Raw genomic sequence first — 23,044 nt, 5'->3', positions numbered from 1 at the left:
TTTAAAATAAATGGAGGAGAAAAAACATATTCCACTGATACCTTCACTTAAGACAGCACAAATTTCATAAGAGTGAAGTTAATCCCAGTGCTGACTCTATCTAATGTCGTGTAAACCATGGTAATCCGTTACTGCCCAGACCAGCAAGGGCAAAGGGTAGAACAGTGTTGATGTAAGAATCATATTCACACCTCAGGAGCAGAGGAAAGTCCAAACTTGGAAAAATTTTACAAAGTTAATTCAAAAGATAATAAGCAAGATGAAGTAGCAATGCTGTTACCTTAAATATTGAAGATTGATATTGGTACCTCAGGATGCTCTCTGAGACTTTCTCAGGTGCAACAGATGAAATTTTAAATCATTCAAGCAGGTTGCTGGTAAGAGAAATCTTGTGGTTGAAGGTATGTGGATGAGCAACTTTAAAAGCCTGTTTTATTATGTACTTAAAGAAAATAGGTATACAAAAGCAGAAAGACAAAGCCTACAGTTCTTGCTCCAAAACAATTAATGTTACATTTAGAACACTCTCTTGTGCAGAGAATTTCTATAGTAAAAACTGTGGAGATGTTTGTAGATTTGTCTTAGCAAATATTCACATTTGAAGACTTAAGGTGTGCCTCAGTTTCCCAGTTTAACAGTAAACTGTGTTGTACCAGACAGCCAGCTTGCTGTTATAGGGCAACAATGCTTTTATTTACTCTATGACATTCTTGTTTTGTAGCAGTTGAAGCTGGAAACAGTTGATAGTGATGATTCTCATTCTTCTTAATCTGTCCATAAAACGTCTTCCACTGAGGACTTCGAAGCATCATAATAGCCTTAAAGCAGAATGTTTTACAAGCTATTTAGAAATGTCTCCTGTGGGGATATCAGAGTTGTAGAAGATATGTGAGCAACTCAGAAACAAAAGTGTGCTAGATGGTCTAAACTGCTGAGGAAGGGCTTCGTAGTCTCTCCTCATCTCCCTATTGGTTGGAATAGAATTTGTGTCTATTTCCTTCATCCTAATTGTTCTGGTTGCTTTGGAAATACGGCATTTGGGAGGACCAAGTAAGAGCAATTTCTAATTCCAGACAGTAGTTTATGGTCATGCCGATAATGCCACTGTCCCAGAACATAAATACTTGAAGAAGAATATATTCCACACCATAACAAGGGACTGTATTTCAGAGCTGTCACGTAATGCTAAATTCAACCATGCTTGTACAGTTCCTTGGACGTGTCAGGTTGCAGCAACTGAGGAAGGATAAGTGCTCTTCATTTCTGTGGTGGTTTTACACTTTGAAGGAGGGAGTTGCAGGAGAAAAAATTGTTGGGGATTCAGTAGTGACTTTCAAATTGTACAGATACAATATGGAGTTACCTACGCTTAGGCATTTAAGCTCAATGAAAGTGCTGCTGGATATCTGTGCTCTGGGGCTTAAAAAGGTACTTGCACTATATGTCTAGTTTCCCAAAGTCCGCCTGCGTCTTCCTGCAGTTTTGAGACTCTCAGATTTACATTTGTCTTTGCCTCTGATTGGCCTACATTGGTTTACTTTTCTGATTTCATCTGGGCCACATTTGGATGTCATTTATCTTTACCAGGACCAAGGCTGACAGGGTTGGGTTAGCAGGAGAGAGAGCAAAGATTGTGAGGGGCTCAGCAAGATAGGAAAGCAATTTGTATGCCATCAAGGAAGCACTCTGCTTTTCTGTGTAAGCAGGTGAACAGGACATACAAATGATTTCCTGTGCAGCTGGCAGCCTGCTTTAGCTTGTGAACTTTTTACAAAGATGCTCAGTGTTTGCCATTCCATTGTAGAGTTAGCTTTCCAGTAAGGGATATTCCTAGCTCTGCTCCATATCTCAAACAAAAAGCTATGTATTGTCACAAAAGCGTTTCCACAAGTGGCCATGGAATTAAAAGGTGGGGAAAAACAGATCTGTCTAATCAAAGTGATCATATAATGTGGAATGCTCCAGATTCTGAGCTCTGTGATTTATTTAAGCTGCATCACCAATACAGACTTAAAATTCTTTCTCCTGGATTGTCATCCAGTGAGAGATTCAAGCTGTTAAAGTTTACAAGACAAAAGGAAGATAATCTATGGCATTTGTTCATTTCTCCACATGAAGTTAAAATATCTATTCAGTTATAACCCCAACAGTTTTTTGTATTTGAGGATGTTTCCCTTGTGTACCTGCCAGGATTCCTGTTGCATGCGAGTGTAGTCAGCACTGTAACAGCTGACGAAAAGATGAATGTGTGCTGAGGTCTCCTTTTTTGGCCTTTCTTCTTTATGTAGTCTCCTAATAAACAGAGCACTTATTCCTGGTTTAGAAAAGTAGTGATTAAATTAACCAGATCTCAAGGTCTACTGGAGAAAACTAGGGCAGTGAGTGTAGTTCTGAGGTTGCAAGGGCTTAACTGAGATTTTGTAAAGAAGGACTAGGTAAATAAAACCGCTCTGGTAGAATTCACTCAGAGCATTTGCTGAGATGATGAAATCTCCTCTAGGAGAACATATAATATTTCCAACTTCAACAGGTGAAGATTCAAAAAATCATCTGTTGCATTACCTTACATGCTTGTGCTATTTAAATAAAGCATTTGTAAATTCTGCAGTCTGGACTCTGATTTCTTCAACACTGTCAGTCAATAAACAGTCATTTTCTAACACCTTGTGGTTGTTTAAACAGTGGCTTAAGGAAGCATGAATTTAAGAATGACTGACATTAGACCTACTGTAAGTCATTATTCCAGGAAAGATTTGACATGACAGTCAACAGGAAAAGAATTATGATCAATGTCAAAGACATTCATTTTTCCTTTTAACAGAGCATACCTCATTTTTGGCTGGCTCTGCTTCCTTTTTACTTTTCATTCCCTATAGGGGCTACAGCATTCAGCTGGGCATTTGAGAATCTGGGAAAAGAGCTTTTTGGGAAACCACAAGTTTTATTCATGTTTGATTTATCTCTTACAATCTCAGGCAATAACTATTTTGGAAATCCAGATGATTTGTGTGTGCCAGGTTAGTGATATAAGTTCATAGTGTTATTAGATAGTAATCTGTAAAGTTCAACCGTGCTTATTGATAAACCTGTCTGGTTACAAACTTTTTAATCTACTGCCATGCAGTTCAGTACTGTCTTCAAATAATCAGACTTTTTAGATGGATGGTGAAATAATTTGTCTAGCTGTTGTGAATTCATCAGAAGGCAAATTTGGTGCTTTGTTTGGGATTCTGGTTTTTAAACCGTACATTTCTTGTTAATTCTACCTTTTGATGTTATTCTAAATGGCTGTGCTAGTCATTCTACTGCTATACATAGACTGCATATAGTGGTTTTGTGAGTTCTCTGCTATGGAAAGAGTTGCAACATGTTTGAAATGAAACAATACAGTATAATTATTGAGCATATCTGATCATAAACAAGAATTGTAACGAAAGCCTTTTATTCTAATGAAGGAAGCTGCTTTCCTGTCAGTAGAAGCCATGTTTACATCTATGCATGTGTGCAAAAGTAGATGCAGGTCGTTGTGTAGAGAATTGCTCTGCTTCAGAGGGCTGAAGGTTTGCTTTTAGCCTGAGTCACTTACACTTCACATAATCTGGATGTGAGCAAGTTTCGTGACCCTGGGCAGAGTTTTGCACATTTTCAAAAGCTAAGACAGACTATTAGGGATAAGCATTGTCTTCCTTTTCTTGCAAGGAAGGAAGCAGAGGCTAAAGGAGTTGCAGCGTTACACAGCGAGTCTTAAGCAGATGTTGAAACAGAGCCCGTTCTCTTTAGGAATTCCAGCTTTAAACGTTGTTTGTGAACTTCCTTGCCTGAGAGTAGGATTATCTCAGACTTTACTATTTTGTTGCTGTATTTTGTGTGTATAATCCTAATTATTTTGCTGTGTGATCTTAGTGTTCACTGCATTGAGATGAGACTGTATCGTCTGGCCTACAGTTTCTGTGCAGTCTGCAGGGAGTTAAGCGTAACTCGTTGGGAATGTTAATGGAAGTTGTGCATAATTTGCCTGTGCATCACACTGAAATTTACCCTTCGGGGTTACTGAGCCAGTGAAAACTCTACCGGGTGCCAGAGGACTGACGAAACCATCAGATTATCTTAATGACAGATTTACACTCTCCTCGTGTTCTGTACTTTTCAGATTTTGTAACTCTGATTTATGAAACTTTGCAAACCAAAGTCCTTTCTGCTGTATGTGATCTTGGGGCACTTCTTACAGGAGTCTGGCTTTCCTGTGGTGAGAATAAGTGGTCAAAATCGCCCATATACTGAAAATCGTGCAGTACTTTATGTATTAATAAACTGTTACCCTCAGTCTCAGAGGTGGCTGTGTTTCAACAGCATGGTGCTTATATTATTAATAAATACTGAAGCTTAGAAAATGAAAAGCCTTAAATAAAATGTGGAAGATTGTTCCTGTATCAGAAAAAAAAGAATAGGGAGTATTGCAAAAAGTAGACAAGTCCCTCATGTAAGATCTCCTATCTATATAAGTTTATTTCTCAATATTTGTAACAATAAAGACCCTAATAAATTAAAGGAAATACTATTGCTTTTGCTATTAGAAAAATGAGTGATCAGTCTCAAATTGAGTGACAGCTACTAGAAAAAAAAATGTACATATGTTTTCTTGTTTAAAAAGTCCTACAGGAATGTTCTCAGTGATAGCATAGTGCTGTGCCGTGCTTTCTTAACAAAAGCTGTTAGCGTGTTTAGAGTCATTTTTCCATAAAGAAAAAAAGTCAGTATCTGTAACAGATTACATTACTATACACACCTGCATTCTCTCTGAACCTGCTAGCCTGATAAATTGATAAGTTGGTCACATGTTGTTTTTAAAAGGTAAAGAACGTAGTTCCTAATAAAAGAATGCTACATATTTCTCCTGAAAGGTTAAAAAGCATTTCTCAGGGCTCTTAAATTACCATATTCTGATACCAAGGGAAAATAAAACCTGGGCTTAGAGTCTTGTTTGTACTTAGAGGACTTTCCGGACAGGAAGGCAATCTTGATGCAATTCAGTAAGCCACAATACCAGTGGGGCATTACAGGTGAAAAATTTGCAGCTGTACCCCTCACCACAGCGTATTACAACTGTACAGTGGAATATTTCCTGTACAGAAATAGGGCTTGGTTAACTTTGTTTCCCAAGAGTAGATCACATTAAAATGTTATAAAATCATGATTTCCTGCATTTGAATGCTTGTGGTTTCTCAACTGGTTCCAATATTACAAAGGGTTTTTTATAGCTTCTATTAGTTGAAGATGTATAGAAGCTTTTTTCCAAAGTCAGCTAAAAGGCACTTATGTATTTTTAAAGAACAGTTTCTCTCAGAAGACAGGAGTTTTCTTTCCCATCTCTTTATTATAACTCTATTTAGTGTTTATTTTAGAAATTGCAGTATAACTGTAAATTTAAATAAAATGGAATAAATATGCTAATAGGACCATAAATAAATTTGTTAAATGGAGTTGAAAGAGACAATGTATATGTAATAACATAACTCAGAAAGCAAAATAGTAATTATTTTCATTATTCAGCCAAAGACATCAGTATGGATAGGGGAAAATATAAATTAAGCAGATATTGCATATTCAATTTTAAAGTATTTATAATTTAAGTGTTCTAGTTTTAGGACAAAATTTGCTAAATGAAATTCAAAGAGAAATTTTTAAAAATGCTGTGAAGAAATCATATGGGATAATTTTGAGAAACTTCTCCAGTTATGGTACCTGATTATTCCTGAGTGTTGAAAACTGCGAGTGTACCATAGTGAAATAACTTTTACTGCCCCAAATGTACGAGTACGTAACACATCATAATGGTGTCAAAGTACAGAAAACCATATTAAAAATACAAAGGAGATTTTGCTGGGGGGACAGAATGTTTTTAATCCTAATACTACAGCTAAGCCTAATACTACTAATACTAGGCTAAATTTTTACCTCGCTGTAAACCACCACATCTTTTCAATTTTTTTTTAATCTTTGTGGTCTGTAGCTGTGCCAGGAGAAGCTGTTTTGCACACTGATACGATAAAATCCTAGCCCTGAGGAAGGCTAAAAAAATGTTATCCAACGGGCAGTTCGGTTTGTAGCACGATTTCACAATGTCAATCACATAAGATAAACAGGAATGCTGAAGTATCCTGCGGTTGTCCAAAGTGTTGTTCCACTGGGCAGATTGGATTGTGTGTGTTGTGTGAACAGGGATATTACAGAGGTTTTATTCGATTTAATATTCATTTTCTTGTGAGCATATTTTCTACATAATATATTTTTCTGCAGGGTTCTTTTGCTATTTTTATATAAATAAGACTTTAAAATCAAATTTAGAAGTCCTGTTCTTGGTAGTTATTCCCACAAATTTTTCCGTAATAAAAATCTGGATAAAGCTTTTTTTCCATGCTACTGCAACTTCTGTTCACCTAATGGGAGAATTGTGTTTTTAAGGTGCTTGGCCCTGAAACAGTAAAATATCCTAATAACAGAATAGCTTTATTACAGAGCAATCAGTTTATTCATGCTCAGGAAGCTGGAGTTAAAATCTCAGCATGGGTTGGCGTCTGACACAAAGCGCTGGTTTGTATTGTATTCTGGCTCGCCTTCACTTAGGTGGCCCTGCTCGGAGGAGATAAAACACACACACGCTTCCTGTCTTCTGGGTGCATTTTCTTGTACAGTAGTTGTTTCTGGAAGAAGAAGAACTTCATTTCAGAGAGGAAGCGCCCACCATCTGAGGGGCTGAGATTCAAGAAATGAGCATTTATTCTGTAGAAGCCTATTTTCTAGCAAAAACATGAATCAAAAGGAAGCATCAGTGAAAACAACATTAAGCACATTTTTCTGTAACCCAGATGTTAACATCTCTCTTTCTCTCTCAGCTTGACAAGATGTATTTTGCAGCCTAACACATCTGCATTTGTATAGTTAAAGGTCCATTTTTATATCAAATTTAAAAATTATACGCTTCAGTATTTAAGTAATAAAGCAATAATACTCTTATATACCCGTCATCTAGCAACCTCAAAGCAGTAGGCAGATGGCTGTAGTTTTTTCCTAGAGACAAAGATGGGATTACCTAAGAAATGCAGATATTTTTCAATAGTTCTGTCCTAATTGGCAATGATGTTTGTTTCTGAGACCTGTTGGCATTATGACAATATATGTAGTGACTAATAGGTATGATTATTTACGGTAACGTGTCAGCTTGTGGAAGCACATTGACATCGGCCCTCTGCTCAGCTGGAGAAATGTACCTCGTGATAAGCGGTTATGTGCCCACGACTTTTCACATCCTAATTAGCAAAGAGGTCTAAAGCTAGGAGGGTAACATCAGCTCTCAGGAAGATCTAGAAGCATGTTGTGGTAATGAAAGCCTTTAAAAAGCACATATTCATCAACAGCCATTTCTCTCCCATTGTTTCTTATCATTACAGATGATTTTAAGTGGGAATGAGGAGTATCCATGTGGTCAAGAGGGTGTACAACACATAGATGAAAATATAAGTATGTAACGTAGCGTTAACTGATTCTGTAGCATTTCTTGACCCCTGGTTTCCAAAGAGGACCTAAGTGATTCTGGTACAGCTAATGTGTGACACAATATACGATGAATAAGGAAAAACATGATCTACTATATTGTAGTGCATTAGTGGGAATTCTTCATGTTGGTTATTAATACTGTCTTGCTGATAGGTTAACAAGCGTGCAGGAAATGACTTGAAGAATGCAGGTTTTTAAGAAGGTTTTTGAGTTTGTTTTTGTTTGAGGCTTGGGAGTTTTCCGTGAAATGTATATGATAGAGGTTTTAGCTCTGCTCGAAGTGAGACAGGTTCTGTTGGTAGAGAGTCAGTGTATGTTCGCAGAGGTGATTCTTATAATGTCTGTGTTAGTGTAATATATATGAAGATTTTTTTTTTCTTAAAATACAGCAAAACATGAGATTCACAGAGAAGAGGAATCCACGCTCTCCTAATTCAAGAAATTTCTGCTCCAAGGCAACTATTTCAGCTGAGTTGTTTCTTTGTGTCCTGTACTTGCAGGAGGCAGGGTTGGAACTGTCCCTCAGAGACAGCTGCTTTCCTTCCTATCAGAATTCACTAATACACCATTTTTTTTTCTTCATCAGAACAGTGCCATGCAATTCTGGGGCCTCCCATTTCTATAGTCCACAGCAATAAAGAGAAAAAGGAGGAACCTTCAAATTCTCTGCTTTGTTTTAAATATATTTACTTTATTAACAGTTTTTGTTATAATTGCTTAGAGTTTAGTCTGTTTTCATGTATAATAGCTTTTTACTTCTGCTTCTGATCTCTGCTTTTAATGCTGTTAAAAAAAAAAATTACTTCTTTTTGGCTTTCTGTTGACATAAACATCCTTCTACCTAAGTGTTTGTGCCATAGCACGTGGTTTTCTTGCAAAACAGAACTTGGAGATCCTTTGTTAAATCTGAGCCCACAGTTAAATAATAGTTGTATGCACACATGGCAGGGGCTGTACAGTAATGGTTCTGTTTGCATTTTACAGGTGAATAAAATCATTGCAATTCAGACTTTCTTTGAGAGCTAGGAAAGAAGACAAAAAGCTGTGGAGAAGTGTCTGTTGAAGAACCGTGTTTGTTGTTTAGCAAAGAAGTGCTTGGTTAGATGTGTTTCACTAGTGTTTAGTTTTCTAGAGGCAGCACTAGCAGTCACATTTTCTAAGAGGTAACAATTATCTGAATTATAGTTTAGGTTTTATTCAAATATTTTAAGGTAAAAGTACCATATTTAATTCTACGTATGGGGAATTCTTTGTTGCAGCTAATTCTCTTATTCCCACTGCCTATGACTCAGTTCTGGCATTAGAGCCCATTTCCAGGCTTTCACAACTATTTTTTTTGGCAGCTAATATTGCCCAGAGCTACCATCTTTCCTTAAACTTATCCAGATCAGGCATTAATAATAAACCTCTTAGAACAAATAAAGCCAGACATGTAGGAATCAAAGATTCTCAGTCAACTAAGTCTTTTGAAAGCCTCAACCTAGAAAGGTTACAGTTTGGATGGTCCCAGAACGTGAGCTGTATTTTGTACAGGGAATCACTTAAAGTATATCTTTGACTTTTACCTTCTAATGTGTAGGTGATTCCTTGAAATATACTGTCACTTGGTCTGGTAGATTTCTTGACTTATTACAACACAGGAAAAAAATTATGAGGGAAAATTAAAAAGGAATAATCTTGTCAATGTCCTTACCAGCCAACTTTGATTGTTAGGTGATGTGTTCCTTCTGGCTACTCGTACTGCTCAGTCCAGTGATCATTCCTGTGCCTTTCCAAATTCTTCATAATTCACTGAAGAGATTACCATGGAGTTCCTAGAAGGCAAATAATACTATGCCCTGAAGAGGAGTTATTACTTCTTTATGGCATAATAATTGTTTTGATCATTTTACTTTGCCATCTTTTTCTCAAGATAAGTTTCAAGATTTCCACCACCTACTGAGTGGGTGGAAATATTGAAGTATCTACCTTTTTTTTTAAAATAAATACATTTTTGAAAACAAACAACCGTCCCCCAACAATATGTATGAAATCTGTTCAGAGCTTTTTCAAGTTTCACTCTGCCTTTGTATTCAGTCTTTATTTTCAGTTTCTCAATATTACTTTCCTCTAGCCTTACGATTGTTTTACGTATTGTAGTGCCACTTATTAAATTCCTGTATTGTGCTCTTTAACTTGTTCTTCCAGTTCATTAATCTTAGTGGGAATTGGATTCCTCATCTTACTTAGCCTCTTTTAAAATGCCCACTACTTGTCATTCTGATCCAATTTTGTGAGATTCTCATTCGCATATTAAAAAAAAAAAAAAAAGTTGTGAGATTTAATCTAAAAAAACAAATATCCTACATAATAGGATAACTTTACAAGACTTCAGTTGTACATGTTACTCAACAGCACTGACAAGAAAAGATAATTTAGGTGTTGATAGGCAAAATGAAGCACAAGACCAAACCAAGTATTCAAATACATTGAATCAGATTTCTATAAAAACTCTACATACTCTACATACTCTGTATGTAGAATTATCTGTGCAACAACGAAAGGCTGAAACTTTTTGTCAGAAAAGATACAGATCCTTTTGTAATTATATAATTACAAGACTTTATGCTATAGGATAGATTTCAAGTATTGCATTATTTTAAATAAAACCAAATGATTTAACACCAGTGGGGACTGTGGAGTAGTACAAAAGATAGATAAACAGCAGCTTTTGTCATCCACTGTTTATAGTTAGCTAGGGGAATTCCTTGGATATATCCATAATTGAAGGGTACATACATTGCTGTGGTGTTGCAATTTTGAGTGTTTGTCCATGGTCATTTAAATTTAAAATAATTCAACACTGAGAAGTTTTGAAGAAATCTAAAACTCTATAGTTATACTAAGAGCAAGAGAATAAATATAGTGTCACTTTGAAATATGGCTACAGTCCCAATAATGTATTTCACATTGCTGTTGTGCACAGCACCATCGTAGAGTCAGCAACACAGAACTGGGAAAGAAGTTTTCTGGGTTGTCAAGCCCAGGCTCCTCCTATCGGGGCAATGGTGTTTACTGCCTCCATCTTATTAGCAAATCAAGCTTTTAAAAGCAACTATCATGAGCTCTAAGGCTGTCCTCAAACCTCCCTATCTTTTTCTGTTCAGGTGTCTAGCCATACGTAATTTATTACTAGAGCAACTCAGGTTTGACCCATAGTTTCTGTAGACCTTTTCCTCTGTTGTTTCTTTCCTGAGGTGTCTGGATAGAGCAGTCATGTTCCTTTTGTTTTCCTTTGACTTTGCACAGATCTCAGTGTGAGTTAATGCAGTTCTAAGATGAAGAATTGGATATGTGTGCCATATTCCAGATGAGGCCCCACTGGTGTTTTATACAAGTCAATAATTATTTGTCCCTTGCTTTTGGAAGTATCTCACTTGATGTCTCTCAGGATGGCATTTGCTATTTCCAGGCATCATCATACTGCCTAATAATTTTCCAACTGATGTTTACATATCTTCACCATTTCCAGTTGAATATGCAGCTTAGAAACAAATGTGTTGCTATTTTCATGTGTATGGCATCTGCTTTTTATGTTAAATCAATCTCTTTTTCTCAGACTCCTGTCTTTGAAATTAAATCAGCACTCCTGATTGATATTGCTGTGCTCCTTTGTTACCTATGTTACTGGCATTAGAGTTTTGTCGGCCATTATCAGATACTTTCTTCTTTTTTTTTTTTCCTGACCTAAAAAAACTCTAGTGACTGTGGTTGCATTTTTCAATCTTCACGTATTATCGTGACTTGACAGATGTAGTAAAAATCCATGTTTCAGGCTCTGTGGTTCCACATGTTAATTCTTCCAGAATTCTTTGGTGATTATTTATGTTCCCTTGCCCTGCCCAGCTTGAACCACTGAGCTCCCTGAATTTTCCTTCTTAACCTTCATTCCTGTTAATTAATCAACCTGCTGTCACCTCCACGTGCATTGTAGTCCTTACTGAGTAACACAGAAGAATACTTACAGAGCTTTTTCTAGCTGTGCCTAGATTTACTTGCATCTGTACCACATTCTTATGTTTTTCCTGGTTATGTATATATGTCTATACACAGACACACAGGGATAAAAAGGATAATAGCAAATATGCGTGCTTTTTTTTATTTTTACTGTTTGCTCTATGTCAACTTGACTTTTAATATTTATTGATGATGTACAAGTGTCATAACTGTGGATATCTGTATCTTAATTCTAAAATCTTCATATCTTACTGAGTTTGCATTTGTTTTAAGTTCATATTCTCATTTACTTTAACGCTATTAGAGGAAAAAAAACAAAAAAAACCCCAACAACAACAAAAAACATAGGCAGGCCTAAGATACAACCCTTTAAAATCTATACTTTCATTAAAATTTGTTTTCTGTTGTCATTAGAAATGTCGCTAATAACATTATCTTCAGTTCAATGATGCATCCAGGAGTAATCCAAGTGGGTTATTTACAGACTTAAAATTAGAGATGTGATTAACAGAAACTACTATGTGTTTATTTGGTTTGTGTTCCAAAATCACACAGTTCTCCAAATAGCATATTCCATGAAAGAAAATATCATGTAGTTGCAAGTACTTCATGATTTGTGATTGGTCTTACCTTTATTTAGTTTAGTTTTGCACTTCAGTGTGTACAGTAAATCCCATTATATTTGCAATCAAGCATAAAGTAATTATGCCTTCTCCCTTTTATCACAGATTCCTTGCAGCTTGGAGTACTGGGATGAGCTTCAGAAATCATTTGTTGCATTCCGGGAATTCAGTCTCTCAGAAAGCAAAGTCTGTGAACTGCAGCTGCCCAGTATCGACCTTGTGAATGATCAGAAAGAGCTCATAGCCTCTGATTTGTGGAGAATTGTCCTCAACAGCAGTCAGAACGTGGCTGATGACCAAAGGTAAGTTTAAAGGAGGAGGGAAAAACAGAAATCTAATGCTACACTATTGAGAGATCTTTTTCAACAGACCTAGGAAATAAGATACTGTTTTCATATGCAGTAAGAGTAGCTGGTCTTAAATGAGCTTCAGACTGTAGTTCACCTTCACGCAGAGGCATGGAGTGTGCACAGAAAGAGCTCTTGTTTAGATTAATAGGCAGCCTGGCAGCATCATATTCATCCACTTTCTGAATGCAAGGATTACTGAAAAGTGTGAAAAGTGAAGACAAACAGGTCATATCCTGGAACCTTTAACTGCACACAGCATTAAAATTAGCTAATTAACAAAGGAAGGCTGAGGTGCAGTGCAGCAAGAACATAGCAACAAACATTCTTCTTCCATGCACTCCCCATACACATCACCTTTATTCTGTCCTCAGTGCAAGTCAATGACTAAAATAAGCCAAGTGTCTATTTTAAATATATTAACCAAAACTTTAGTACTTCAAGAGTATCACATTATTATTCACACAGGTTGCCTATTATGCTAACAATTAAAAAAAAATTAATCAGTGTTTTCAAACACTGGAAATCCATTTTTCATTATGTTTGCAGCTGGAAACAATGTATAATGACAGATATTCAATCTATTTGCATTCATTCAGTGTTCTTTAATATGCAGATTAAGAAGAAATGAGTACTAGTTCTCTCCACAAACAGCAATGGAATTACTTTCAAAGACGTTCTTAACATTTTACAGTTAGAACGGAAAACCCAGAATGACCCTGTTAGATCAGTGGTATTTGCTGTTTCTTACTGCCTGTGTATGAACATAAGCTTGAATGAGCGTGCAGCATCCACATATATGTTATGTGAAGCTACAGAATTCAGAGAAATCAGGAAATATGAACATGGCTAACAAAATCAATGAAAAAAATTAAACATCTGGTTTCCATTAATAGTATCAGGTTGGAAATTATTTCTTGATGTTAATTGTGAAAGAATGCATTTTCATCATTGAGAAGTTAAGTGTTTTAGACAAGGTTAATTCCTCTGAATGTGGGACCTTGGCAAAATTGCCTTCCTGGTCAGCTTAACACCACAGAAATGTGAACTCGGTGGGAACTGAAAATGAAGTAGTGAAATTTAGTAGATTTTTTTTTCATCAAGGCATTTGGCACTGTAATCATGTTTATTGTTTTCTGCTCAAATAGAGTTCATCACTATATGCAATGTTTCACTCAGGGAGTTCTGATAATCTAATGAGTTGTCATTGTTCAGAAATAGGCTAGGCTTAAAATGAAATGCAAGTAAGTTAAAAACTATATAAAACCGGTTTGGACTGTGATTAGCATCAGAAACATTTAAAGCACATGGTTTCACCTGCCTACAAGGTCTAAACTCGTGAGGCTGCAGGCGTGCTCCACAACAGTGACCATCCTCAGTGGTACCAGGGTGTTGCCTTATAAAGGGGTAGAAATATCCTGATGTCCTTGAGGTACCAGAAGACTCCAAGGAAGACAATTGCTGTGACCACAGGAATGATGTTAGAAGCACTATGTCCTCCAGGCTGTGCGTGTACACAAAAACCTAAAGCAGGAACTACAACTGGAAGAACCGGAATTAAACTGAAGCATGAGCAGTTCCCTGAATAGGGGTAGCAGGAGAGGAAAGATGGCAGCAAAAGACATCTACATCACTACTAAAAGCTTTTGAAGGTAAATAAACAGAAGAAAAAGAAAGAAGTCAAGGGAAAGTGTCTTGAACTGCCAGCACGTGTACAGAGACTTTTGGTGGCCAGAGGAATTTATAGTAGTTTTAAGAGGTATAGTTTACACCTACATGAACTTAACAGTAGATTGGACATTTAAAGATTCATGTAGATCAGAGTGAACTCCATCCAGAAGCCAAAAACCTGAGGGGTACAGGAGGAAAACTTGATTTCAATCAGAGAAGAAAAAAAGGTTATATGCCCTGCCTCAGCAGCAGTTTCAGATAGAAATTCAAGCTGATCTCTCTTTATACTAACTTTTGCACTGCCAGCTTTCTTAAGGAAGGCTGCAGGAAAGACTGATGTAAAAGAAGTAGTCCTGACCAGCCTGCAGTGATCCTTCTCAGAGAAACTGAACTGGCCAGTGAAAGAGCAGCTGTTCGTCAGAGATGAGACTCTGACCTACAGTGTTTGAGACTTGAGACATCCTTCTCTTGGAGACAGAGCAAAACGTGCTGGTCGCTTGTCACTGACCTGGAGGTTTTGAGACAGTTCATAAGCACTGAAATACGTACCATTACAACTACAGAACAAGGTTAAGGTAACAGTTAAGCCCCAAAGGATCATGTTCTGGTAAATGGAAGCATTGTTTAAGACGTGGAGACAGATAGTGTGGCCATGCAGAGAGGGCCTACTTTTCTAGATGCCTAGGAGCATAAAGGAAGTCTATGTTGGCAGTAACTTTACTGCAAATATGGCTTCATCAAACAAACATGTTGCTGCCAGTATGGATATTTTCTTATGACCGAGCACCCTAAAATGTGTTCTGGATTCTACTTGACAAAAAATGCCAAACTTTTTTGGTTTTGAGAGAAAGGAAGGCTACCCTATGTAATGGTAACTTATAGTATAGGCTTGTTCCTAAAGCATGCATTTAACATCAGATCTTACCGATTTTTGGGAAGAGCCACAATGAACTGTGCTTAAAGCTAATGCCAAGTGTTAGGCCAAGGAACTTGGAGACTGAGGGATCTGCAAGTGAGAGTGAGAAGCAAAAACTGTATAAAAGTTGAATCTCGGTTTTCCTAGAGACTCGTGCTGATTTGACATGACATGCATGCTGTAACTGTATGATTGATTAGCAAATTTAATTCATTATTAATTGTAAAGTATCAAAATGCTTAGTCTTGTTGAAGTTTATTTTCTTAGTTTGATCTTGTATTTTGGGTCAGACTCTAACAGCTGCCATATGCATGCAGCTGCTGCTCAATGATAATATTTTTTCCTTCAAGTTCTGCAGGATTATTTTTTTTGTGGTAACCGCTATGATATGCTAATTATTAATACCAGAGAGCTGATCCCCTGTGTTTTAAGTACTTTATTACTGATTCCTAACAGAAGTTATGAAGTATGAAACTTATGTGGCTCATGTGACAGGAAAGCAACAAGGTTTGTGAGAAGATGTGGATCCAGCTGATGCGCTCAGGAGTAGCTGGCAGGCTGAAGTATGCCAAGCAATAATGAATATGGGAATATGCAAAGATGTCATGATCTAAATCCTGTGGTATGCAAGCTCTTTCTTAGATTGATCAGGAACTAATCAGGAGTGTAAAAATCAAGGAGTTATCTGGTTAAGGACATGGTTTACACGCGTATGTTGTTTATTTTTAAGGATTTGTAGGCCATTCATTATTCAGTGATTGTACAAGGTTTAACTGAACATTTCTAAATCTTTATTAAATGAATGAACAAATCTGAAGTCCACAGGGAAATAATTTAGCATCCCCTTAGGGATTTAGTAGTGTCTGTGGAAGGAATCATATATGGCATAAATTAATGTTAAAATAGGGGATTAAAGGGAAATTACCATAGAATAAATTATTTTTATAGGTTGCATTTTCACATTGCAGGGCTAGCAAATTATAGTCAAAATTACTTTTATTTTAAGCTCTGTTTGGTTGGTGAGACACTAAAGCCCATCCCTGGTTTGACTAGGAGGGGCTTATCACTCTCTGTTTAAATGGGTTACAAGATGTTTTATATATTTATGCATCTCCTGTGTAACGTAAACAGTATTTTTATAATTACTGACATAGTAACATGAAATAGTAATTGAAAGTGCCTTAAGATACAAACCATGAAACAAGTACAAAAACTTTTAAATAAGCCTTAAATTGCTACTTTTCAAAAATTAAAGTGAGGAATCATGATCATGTTTCTTGCTAATTGTTTTAGCTTTTATTCTAAGTAAATGATGTACTGAATTTTGACCTCTAACAATTTGGGTTGAGACCAGCATTTGAGTCATAAATTAAATGAATTAAGTGGTCTCTTTCTTCTTCCCAGTGGATATTTTCCCATGTTGCGGTTTCATCACAAACGGCAGTTTTGGTTTAAGTATTCCACTCTTAAAATAACAAGAATAATGCAGGTCACTGTTAAGTCATTATTCCCAGTTGCCATATATTTAACTTGAACTGCTTTGCATGATGTGGAACTATCAGACTTTATAGTACATAATGACTTCGAATGCAGGTATTTTCCATTTTAAAAATACTAATATTTCACAGGATTTAAGAAAGGGGGCAGAGGGGGAAGTAAATTTAAAAGAAACTTCTGGTATTAAAGTCAGGTCAGTTTTATTTAGAATTTCTTCTGCTTTTGCTACACCTATCCCTCAGCTTGTTGTGCCAAACGTGAAGCAGTACAAGCTGGTTATTCTTTTTCTCCACAGCTGAAAAACTGTGGACAGTCCACACTGCATTTTGTAGCTCCAAAGGAGCCAAGAGAATGTGGGATTTTTTGATATTGTGTTCATTTGATGCAGAAATTTTAACTTCGCAGACAGATCTGCCTCTGATATGAATGTTCGTACTGTTATTCACCAAGACTTAAAGTTCCTGGGTTTTCAGCTGACAGTGTTTTATTTTCTATTTGTGTAGAGCGTGTGATGAATGACTGTGTCTTTGATTTCTGTGCTCTACATGAAGTAAAAGGAGAAAGTAGCAGCACTAAAGATCTGACAGAAGTCTACCTAGACAAAAAGTTTAAATGGGATTTAATTTAAAATTGAAGGGTCATGTTAGTGGTGGTAAGGACTACCATCCCCCTTTAAAAACTTCTCATTTAATATTATGCTCCTTTTTATAGTTCTTTTTTAAAGCAATGCTATAGTAATTTGGACGCTGCTTTTAGTATATTTTGTACTGTGACTGGCTTATACTGTTACTGTATTTTTATTTTCGTAACGACCTGGGGACTATAATTCTGGATACGCTTTCTGGCTGAGTAAAAATCCAATGGACCCTTTCACAGATAAAACAATAATAGTTGAACAAAGTCTGAGCAGATGGGAAAACAGTGATGAAAGAATCAGATGATTTCTAGGAGGTCATCTCTCTGTAGAGTGATTTTCCTTTCTGAAACGTGGTTTAGGCCACCTTGTCCTGCTCCTGAGTCCTCCACTGCCAGCGCTTGTCCCTCCCGAACACAGGAGAGGATACAAGGCCGCTTCTGTCCGAGGGAGCAACGTTGTTCCACCTTTATTCGCTGTTTCTCTCTGGTTAGATTTTAAGCCTGTGGTTGGACTCTGAAGCTTGCTAGGGAATCATTTCAGTGGTGGCCCTTCTTGGTTTATAAGGTGATTCTCCATGAAGAAACAAAAAGCAGTTTTGAATCTTTGTGTTCCCAATATTTTAAGTTCCAGAATATTATCTCCGCTTGGTCTGCTGCTTGTGGGGCAGAAAAATCAGAGCAAACTATGGCTAAACACTTTAACGTATTTCCCTGGTGTGCAGCTCCTGCTACATTTCCTCCTGCACGTCATGTTACCCTGCAATCATTGTGGTTATGAGTGAGAAATGACAAAGCTCCCATCACAGCAAAATGCTTGATAAATAAAAAGTAGGTATATAAAACTTGAGTAAAAAGAATTTGGAAGCATTTGTTTGGTTTTTATTTTATTAAATCATCCATCTCCAAAAATCGTATCTAAGGAAGTAAAAATGCTGAGTCACTGATAGGCGACACAAGGAATAGTTTTCAAAGGAAAAGAAATCTATAATTTCAGAGTAAACCTCAAATTTTAGAAATAAATTTGCTTCCTTTTTACTGCAATTACTGTTCTAGCTGTTCGTGCAAATTAAGTCTTAATTGAGAATATGTTTGGTTAACAATCATTTGCACCTCTCTGCCTTTTTTCCATTTTCATTCTATATATCCCTGAACTTCTGTTTCTAATCAAAATGCACTGAGCAAGAATTCTTAAAATATTGACAGTTATTCTGAAAGAAACAACTGGTTTCACAGATTCAAAAGTATTTAATGGTCTGAATCAGCATATGAATTTTGTTGGCTTTTAGATTTGCTTCCATGCTTTTGCTTTGTTCCAGCAACCTGAGGAATATCCATGGTAAAGCAAAAAAAAGCATACTGTTTCCCTGTCTCTGGTCCAGTCCTGTAGACCTTTTATCATGTGAACCCAAATAATTTTTTTATTTCCAAAGATGCCAATTCTCAGAAGACCTACAACACCATTTTGAAATGTAAACACGCAAGTTAAAGAGGTAAAGAAGCACAGGAAAGCAGCTAAAAATCTGATTAAGTGATATATTGTTAATCCTTCACCAACATAATCCATTCTTGATATACTGTCTTTTACTGCTACACAAGTATTTTAACTTATGTCCACAAATCTAAAGTTGGATTTAAGCTCAATAAATAAATACCATACTAGCTAGTCACAGTAACACAAAATAAAACTGATAAATTTACCCATTTATGGAATTCTATGCATTTGCAGCTGAAAATTTGAGTATCTGCTGTATTTGTACATAATTTTGCAATAACATGCATGGAAAGAAGAAGAATTTGGTCCTAAAAGTACAAGACATATTGCTTTGAAAGCCAATGTTCAAATTGACTTTCTGACAAAAACAGTAAGTTTGCCATAGTTAATCCTTTGTTACATTTTATTTTAGAAGTAAAAGCAGTATTTAACTGAGGATGTGGACTTAGTTTTCTTGAATCAAGTCTGTGCTTTTAAAATAAAACTCTTTAGAGCCAAACTGCAAAGGGATTGAGAATAAGGAACATTAAGGATAGATTTGGCTTAAATTAGAAAGTTTATTTGTACTTCAGTGTTGTCTTAGCAACCTATAGAATTGTGATGTAGTGTTAGTTTCTCTCAAGAGACTGAAAGATAATGCTTGGAAATTCATGGTGTCAAGAGCACGGCCATGAAAAAAAAAATCAGTGGGGTGGCATTTTAAATGTCTAGTTAATATGTTGTAATAGGTGCTAGTAAAAGGCTCCTGGCTGAGCTAATAACACTCGAGGATTCTTTTAAAATGATGACTGTGAGAAGGGCAAAGGAAAGAAAGTTTACAGGGACAGGGTTTATGCATACAAGTAGTTTGATGGTTGTGAGTTGGTTTCCTTAAAATAAAATGAAAAAAACAGTTCTCTGGACCAGATTAACTTTCAACTCATTCTTATAGCTTTAATAATGGTAATGTACTCTGTTTAGCTATTTCAGCCATTAAAGATACCTGGTATGTTTTGGGTTTATTTTATTTTCTGTAAATATGCTTCGCTTCTGTGGTTCAAGTGTTTCAGCTTGTAAACTGAAAGTGCAGTGAGATAAAAGGGTTGTTGGATTGTGGTCTTGTCTGCTGTGTTCTGATTGTGGAAAAGGACATACACTGACATTAGCAGTTAAAAGAAAACAGTGACGTTGGCTGTGTCAGAAAACCAACATGGCACATGGTCAAGTCGTACAGTAAAGCCATAAAATCCTGGAAGTGCTGAACAACTTATTTGTTATCTGTCTTCTGCAGCTCGGAGAGTGAATCTGGCTCACAGAGCGCATGTGATCAGCTTGTGACCCCCACGGCATTAGCAGCCTGTACCAGGGTTGACTCCTGTTTTACTCCTTGGTTTGTGCCATCATTAAGTGTGTTGATCCAATTTACTTACTTGGAAGTCCACCTCTGCCATCATCTTGATCAACTAGGCACAGGTATGTACTCCTTTATGTAGAATAATAAAGGTATATATTCCACACGTGCTGCTTAATTGCTGGTTTGCTGTCTGTAGTTCCTATTTCCTCATTCACACAGGCGTTCTTAAAATAAATTATCACCAACAGCCACTGGCGGTACAGACTTCATGGCAAAGCTGATGACTGCTGTGCATTGAGAAAGTGCATGTGGTGGGCAGGGGGGCTCACTGATCAGCCCCTTCCTCCCTCCGGAATGGGTAACTGTAGAAGCCGTCCGGTTTTCATAGTCTGATTAGTGACAGCAGGTGCCACTTCAGGTTTGAGCCATCTTAGTGAATGAATTTGATCTTTTAAATTTTCCAGCATATTAACAGTACTATTAAAATATTTGAACATTTTGCAACCCTCTTAGTAAGAATCCCTTGAAAGAGCGCTGAGAACTGCAGATTTAACTGTTATTTCAGTTATGATCACTTTTGGAGCTACATCTGGTTTTGTTCAGTGCTCTCTGTCATTGCATTAATGGCAAATACATTCCAAGAGATCTTTAGATTATTGTCTGATTTTCAAATGCCAGGAATGCTTTCCATGGATGATGAGCAAATAACTTGGATAATTTTGACAGGGACAGCTTTCTTCGTGAGTAGTTTTTGTGTTTCTGCAAGTATTGTATTATTATCAAATCATACCAAGACTGACACTCAACATCTAGCAAATAATTTCTCGTCTATTAGCTACCTCTGTCAATGCATAGTCTTCCTCACTATTACACTCCAATTCCAGATGCTCAGTCTTTAAAATTACATGTAGTGGAAAAAGCAAAAATCAGATGAAAATCAAACCCAGCTGTTTAGTTTTTCAGCAGTGACTGACTTTATGCTGATGCTGCTGTTGTTCTTGTTATAACACCTAAAGGCCTTAAGTTTGGTGCTCCGTTGTGCTATGTTATACACTAAGGGAGCACAAAACTTATTGCATTCATTATGCTTTTGTAGAATAATAGGGCTTGATCCTGGAAAGTGATGAGTGTTTTGGTTCCAAATCCATAGAGCACTTGAGCATATGCTAATTTTAAGCATGTGAGTAGTTCCAGCAACATAAATAACAACATCAATGGAAATACTCACATGCTTAATGTTACACAAGTGGTGTACGTGCCTTGCGGTGTCTGCTGCCACAGTGCGCAGCACTTTGCAGGACTGAGACTTCAGAGAACGCGATAAAATCTTTTTTATTATATATTTCTCATGCTTTAGTCTTGGGATACTCTTTTGTTTAATTTCTGGTATTATGGGGTAATATGTCGCATCTCAGTGGGTTTGTGGTCTTGAACTCTCTTTAATTGCGGCGAAGACAATTTTCATTGTGGAGCCTGTTAGCCTGCGCAGTCACATGTCAGCAAATATTATATTGCTAATTTTTATTGTATTCGAAATGTGCTATGTGTGGAATATCATCTACATCCACTATAGCAAAAATTCTCACAGAAATATGGTCTCCAGTCCAAACAGGCAGCAATCTGAAGTACTGTGACGCATATAGATAAAGCAGTTTGGCTGGCTGTTCTATTTACCATGAAAATATTTCAGTTTGCAGATACTTTTTGTTTGCAGCTGCTATTAATTACAGTTCTATTTTACATCTAATAAACAGTGTGAACAGGATTAATTTCAGATTTTAGAAATGTTGACTCTTTTATGAGTTTTACTTGTTTTCATCATATGTACAAGCAGTTAAAACACAATTAAAAAAAAAAAGAAAAAGTGTGGCAATGGTGATGTTCTAGTCTTGTTTTTCTTTTACTTTTCAGCACCGCCAAAGTTTCTTCAGCCATTTTTATCTGATAAGAGCATGCCATCTGAACTAGAATACATGATAATTTCCTTTGATGAGCCTCATGTATATCTTCGTCAGTGGAGTGATGAGTCAGTGTTCCAGGAGATCCAGTTTTCAACTCAAGCCGACTGTAAACTTTTGGAGTGCCGAAACGTGACTATGCAGAGTGTTGTGAAACCTTTCAAAATCTGGGGGCAGATTGCTGTTTCCAGCAGCTCAGTAGGAAGGCTGTTGGACTGCACGATAATGGTGGACCCCATTTTCATCAACTTCGGCCAATATGCACTTCATTCTCTAAATGTGGCAATTCAAGCTTGGCAGCAGGTATGCAAATACAAATAGTGAGGAAAAAATGTAGCTATTGTGATTAATTTAATAACGAATTAGAATACCAACTGCATTCATTAAAAATATTGCAAAATGTAAAAGCTTTAACTTACACTAGAAGTGTTTTTTACCAATAAACATTAATCCTGTGATAGCAATGAAATTAGGAGACCATGAATGCTCTGTGTAAAGGTAAATGTGCTCACAACTGCTTGAGTTTCAGTGAGACTACATGTATTTATATCAGAATAATTAGAATCTTGGTCTTGAAATGCATTATGTTCCCTTAATTTATGAAAAGGTTAATTTATGCGTGATATGTACACACAGCTCAGTCTGAGCGGTAGAGCATATTGTTTCCAGCTACTGCTTCTATCCTATTGAAGTTCAATGCTAGTTTCACATTACATTCTGTGCAAGCAGCATTAATGGCTGAAGCCAGTCCCAGCGTAAGGAACCTTGCTGCTGCAATGACCCCTCAAAGGCCTGTAATTCCCTTACTCCGCTAGAGCCTTGAAATCAAATCATTCTCTTCATCTGCCTGAAGACCTATGTGGAGCCTGGGAATTAATTACCTATCATGGCACTACAATAACAAAGCCCCCAAAAAAGGATAAAGCATCTGTTTTATATCAAAAAATTCTTTTTTAAGGGCATTCCATGGTTTTCTTGTTGCAAAAGGACATTCATAAAACAAGATCTAGTGTGATTTAAA

General features: G+C 36.7%; 1 protein-coding gene across 5 annotated transcripts in view; it reads left to right on the top strand.

The window, feature by feature from the left end:
• Nucleotides 1-23,044, top strand: part of VPS13B (vacuolar protein sorting 13 homolog B) — a 445,653-nt gene that overhangs the window by 370,016 nt on the left and 52,593 nt on the right. For all 5 annotated transcript variants that reach the window (XM_080340706.1, XM_080340704.1, XM_080340705.1 and 2 more), the window contains 3 exons: nt 12,279-12,475; nt 20,003-20,184; nt 21,977-22,326. In XM_080340706.1, the coding sequence (XP_080196832.1) occupies nt 12,279-12,475; nt 20,003-20,184; nt 21,977-22,326 (729 nt within the window). The remainder of the gene's footprint in view (nt 1-12,278; nt 12,476-20,002; nt 20,185-21,976; nt 22,327-23,044) is intronic.

The sequence above is a fragment of the Nesoenas mayeri genome (genome assembly GCF_963082525.1).
Source record: "Nesoenas mayeri genome assembly, chromosome: 2".
Taxonomy (NCBI): domain Eukaryota; kingdom Metazoa; phylum Chordata; class Aves; order Columbiformes; family Columbidae; genus Nesoenas; species Nesoenas mayeri.
This window is presented reverse-complemented; position numbering and strand designations above follow the sequence as displayed.